This window comes from Chaetura pelagica, unplaced genomic scaffold, assembly GCF_000747805.2.
Source record: "Chaetura pelagica isolate M959 unplaced genomic scaffold, ChaPel_1.0 scaffold436, whole genome shotgun sequence".
Taxonomy (NCBI): Eukaryota; Metazoa; Chordata; class Aves; order Apodiformes; family Apodidae; genus Chaetura; species Chaetura pelagica.
In genome coordinates this window covers 3,291,517-3,295,915 of record NW_009953651.1, presented here as the reverse complement: position 1 = coordinate 3,295,915, position 4,399 = coordinate 3,291,517, and the positions used below count along the sequence as shown (strand labels likewise).

General features: G+C 58.9%; 2 protein-coding genes across 2 annotated transcripts in view; one reads left to right on the top strand and one right to left on the bottom strand.

The window, feature by feature from the left end:
* Window positions 1–113: 113 nt before the first annotated feature.
* PGAM1 (phosphoglycerate mutase 1 (brain)) lies at window positions 114–1,520 on the top strand (the record flags this gene model as incomplete). Its single annotated transcript, XM_010000069.1, has 3 exons — window positions 114–392; window positions 890–1,070; window positions 1,169–1,520. Coding segments are annotated over 3 exons (630 nt in total), but the record flags the coding sequence as incomplete, so codon positions are not given.
* A 1,202-nt stretch (window positions 1,521–2,722) lies between these two features.
* Window positions 2,723–4,399, bottom strand: part of EXOSC1 (exosome component 1) — a 3,715-nt gene continuing 2,038 nt past the window's right edge. Inside the window, exons 2-7 of the mRNA XM_010000147.1 lie at window positions 4,220–4,294; window positions 3,581–3,669; window positions 3,323–3,356; window positions 3,137–3,187; window positions 2,974–3,058; window positions 2,723–2,857 (exon numbers count right to left, since the gene is read on the bottom strand). Coding sequence (XP_009998449.1) covers window positions 2,751–2,857; window positions 2,974–3,058; window positions 3,137–3,187; window positions 3,323–3,356; window positions 3,581–3,669; window positions 4,220–4,294 — 441 coding nt within the window. The 3' untranslated portion in view covers window positions 2,723–2,750. The remainder of the gene's footprint in view (window positions 2,858–2,973; window positions 3,059–3,136; window positions 3,188–3,322; window positions 3,357–3,580; window positions 3,670–4,219; window positions 4,295–4,399) is intronic.

Below are 4,399 nucleotides of genomic sequence, written 5' to 3'. Positions count from 1 at the left end.
GGAGGCGGCCGGTAACGGCGCGGTGAGGTCTCCGCCCTTGGCCTCTCGCCGGTTGCGTAAGGCCCGGCGCTCACCTCCGCGGTGCCCCCGCACCCCCCGCTTCCTGGTCTGTTTCAGACGCCGGCTTCGAGTTCGACATCTGCTTCACGTCGGTGCAGAAGCGGGCCATCCGCACCCTCTGGACCGTCCTGGATGCCATCGACCAGATGTGGTTACCCGTGATCCGGACCTGGCGCCTGAACGAGAGGCACTACGGGGCTCTCACCGGCCTGAACAAGGCCGAGACGGCGGCGAAGCACGGCGAGGCACAGGTGAAGATCTGGAGGCGCTCGTATGACATCCCCCCGCCTCCCATGCAGTCCGATCACCCCTTCTACAGCACCATCAGCAAGGTAAGACACGCTGCTCTTCGTTTGCCTCGCTGTGAGGCTCCTCGGGTCCCTGTAGCCTGGGCTGGTTTCCCCCACAAGGTCTCCTCTGCCTCTGTTGCAGCAGCCAGGGCTGTTGTCCATGCATTGGTGTTGGGCTGAGTTTTTCCCACTCGGTCCCTGGGGGAGCTGAACCCCTGGACATTGCGTGGACAGACTGAAAGCAGAGGGGAATGATACCTCTGTTAATCATTAGTCCTATGACCCGTGCATGGATGTTTGATCTGGTTCTTCACCCAGAGCAAGCAATGTGGGCCTTTACTCAGCAAGGGCTCACAGCCTTGACCATAACTGAGCGCAGCCTCAGAGCTCAAAGGCACTTCCTTGCTTCCAAGCCCAGCTTTGCCTACGTGTAGCAGGTCCCTAAGCAGAGAATTTGGGGGCTGGGGGAATGAAGGCCTTGCTGCTGCCACCACCCTGCAGTGCCTTGGGCTGCAGTCTGAGCCTGGTCACTCTCCCAGGACCGTCGCTATGCTGATCTGACAGAGGACCAGCTGCCGACATGCGAGAGCCTGAAGGACACCATCGCCCGGGCCCTGCCTTTCTGGAATGAGGAAATCGTCCCACAGATCAAAGAAGGCAAACGAGTCCTTATTGCTGCCCATGGCAATAGCCTGCGTGGGATTGTCAAGCATCTGGAAGGTATGTCAGCCCAGCATGGGTTTTGTGGGGGTCTCCCCACTGCCCCAGCTGGCCATGTGTGCGTGGGGCCACAAGCAATGGTGCTTCTGTGTCTGCAGGCATGTCAGAAGAGGCCATCATGGAGCTGAACCTGCCCACCGGCATCCCTATTGTGTATGAGCTGGACAAGAACCTGAAGCCCGTCAAGCCCATGCAGTTCCTGGGCGATGAGGAGACGGTGCGCAAGGCCATGGAGGCTGTCGCTGCTCAGGGCAAGGTCAAGAAGTGAGGGTGGGCAACAGGCTAGCACGTAGTAGAGCCCCCCACTGTCCCCCACCCCTCTGTTGCACACCTCCCACAGCTGTAGGAACCTGGAGCTGCGCAGCTGGAGCAGCTCTCCAGGATTAGGCCCATTCCCTTGGGACCAGGCTCCCCTCTGCAGACAGCCTGGGCACGAGGGGCTGTGCACACAGTCTGGTGTGAAGGGAGCCCTGGCAGCACTCGCACACCTTTCCACACCAAGATCCCAGCCCTGGGGCCCTGTCTGCAGGGGGATGTGCTGAATGATCCCTCACTGTGCCAGGCTCCTCCTCTGCTTTGCTTCCCCAGCAATTCTTGTCACCTGGTTACTGTAGTTTTGTTGCTTGATTTAATCATCTCAGGAGCAGTGGGGTGAGCACAGTGCAGGCAGTGACCAAGATGAGTACCCTGTCCCCATATGGGTGCATGGCACAAGGACTGTGGTGCATAGATGCTGAAAGGGTTGTATTTTGGTGGTACTAAGGGTGGTACTTGTGACTCTGGACTTGGCTCTGCCAGCTCCTGCTTTAACTTATTGCCTTGGGAGAAGGTGAGGGAGAGAGAGCGGGAGCCTGTTGTCTGGAAGTCCATGTCCACCACACCCTTCCCCCAGCTGAAGCTCATCCCAGTCCTGCTGCTGAAGCAGGTGCTGTTGTGCCCCATCCCAAGTGGCCCTGTCACTGTGGCCTCCCCCTCTGCCAGCGTCGTGAGCCTGGGCTTGCAGGGGGTCTGTGTAACTGTCTGACCATAGCAGCTGTGTCTTGTTCCAGTTCAATAAAGGAGTCATGCGCAATAACGAGGTGTGGGTACTCTCCTCTGCCACCTCTTGCAGGTTCCTGCGGTGTGCCTGTGAGGCAGCACCAAAGTTCTGGGCTTGGGGAGCAAAGCACAGCTCTGCAATCCCTGCGGAGAGGGTGACGCCCTGTTACTCGTGGTTTTAAGACACACCCTTGTCCTGGGGCAGGCAACATGTACGCCTGGAGGAGATGCGGTGCCCCAGGGCTGAGCCTTAGCCTGTACTGGTTATCAGCAGGGCAGGGAGACCAAGCTGCTCTCTGCTGGAAACCACCCTGGTGAGGGTTGGTATCTGGAGCCAGCACCACCCAGCTACAAACCAGAGCTCTGCTGTTTGCCTCACAGAGGCACTGGGTTGCTCCCCTCCCCAGCCATGGGCAGGGAACACATCCTTCCTCCCAGTTGCCATGCTGGGGAAGCTGGCCTCTCAACAGTGGGCTGCAGGCAGCCCTGGCCTCCCCATAACTGAGCAGATCACAGAGCTCTCAAAAAAATATTTAATATCCAAAACCAGAAAACCCATCCTGTGAGCAAGGGCCCATCCAGCTGTTCCAGCCTCCTGAAGATGCAGAAGAGGCCTGAGTTCCCAGCCCTGCAGGGTCTGTGCTAGGTCTGCAGGAACTGGGGCTGCACACGGGCCACCTTTCGGAAGTCCTTGGTGTGTGTCCGCGGGCACTGCATCTCGCACCAGCTGATGGGCACCATCTGCACTCCTAGGGACACCATCTGTCAGGGCTTCTTCCCAAAATAGTTCCTCCGTGTGGAAAGGGAGGAGGAACAGCTGCCCCTCCAGCAGCGATGAGGAAGGCCTGACAGAGCCTGTCCCTACCTGCCTCGCTGCGTGCCACCACTACGCCCAGCTCGTTCTCTGCTGTGCTCAGCAGGTAGTTGGACTGCGCATCCCCCAGCGAGATCTGGTCAGGTGGAGGTTAAGGGAAAGGCCTCCCTGAGTGGACTGAGCAAAGCTGCTGTGTCAGGTGGGTAAAGGATACGACTTTGGCCAGGACTATGTCACCAGGGCGGAAACTCTTGTACACTTCTACCTGCACAGGAGAGAGCCGGCAAAACCACACAGTATGTTGGGGTGCTGGTCAGCAGCAAGATAAATGCCCCCCCACCAGCAGAAGGAAGGAGTGGGGCAGCTGTGGTAGCAGAGTCACCAGCAGAGCCTCACTGACCTTATCTTTCTCTGTGGCTCGAATATCTTCTCTCCTGAAAAAGGAGATGAGGAATCTTAGCACCAGTAAGCAAAGATGACCCTCTGTCCTGCAGCAGGAGCTGCCTCAGCCTCCCTGGGTGCTGGCCAGGACACGCTGGACACCTGCCCAGTGCTCCTGGCAGGGCAGCTGGCAACGCTGCCCAGAAGAAGCTTCCTCTCCCCCTGATGATGGGGTGCTTGGCACCCTACCCCATGAAGAACACAACTCTCTCCCTACCTTATCGTCCCCCGAAATGCGGACTTCAGCGGCGTGGAGCCAACATACAGGATGTGCACCTTGGCAAAGCGGGAGTTGATGCTGCAAACCTGTCCAAGGAAAAGAGGAGTCAGGCAGGGAAAGGGCAGAGTGCAGGCAGGACAGGGTTTTTCTATCTCATTTGGCCCCCTCCCTGTGACCAAAGCTGTGGGACAGCTGGCAGTGAGCAACATGATCCTTGTGCAACTCAAGACACAGGAATAAGGCCGAGACCTGCGGTGACCCCAGTCTCTCTCCCACCATCAGGACCATGAGGAAACTAATCCCTGCTCCAGGCCACCCTTCCTCCAAGCTGTTACAGGCACTGCCCTCCACACAGGGGGACCAGAAAGAGCTGTGGAAGGCAGAGCAAAGAAAAATTTCCCCTCAGCCTACCTAAGCCTCCGGGTAGGGAGAGCTGACAGGCAGGTGACTGCCGTGCCAATATCTGGCTTCTCCGTGGGTGAGGGACCCCAGGGAGCCACTGGGCTGCCTCTGCCCTGCTGGAAGCTGTATGGAGTGTACTAACTAGCCCGGGGTCTCCTCAGCCCACCCCGTACATGCAGAAGAGGAAATACCAGCCTGGTGGAAGTGCTGAGGTCTGCCATCGCAGGGCCCTACCTTGCATGTCACCACGGCCCCCACATCGGGCAGGAGCTGGGACTCGGCATCTCTCACCACCGACACGACGGGCAGCTGTGGGGCAGCACACGGGAGGGTTGGTCTGGGCACGGCCCACACGCAGGGTCACGCAGGACCGGGCTGGCCCTTCCAATTTGGGAAGGGACCGTGAAGCCTCAG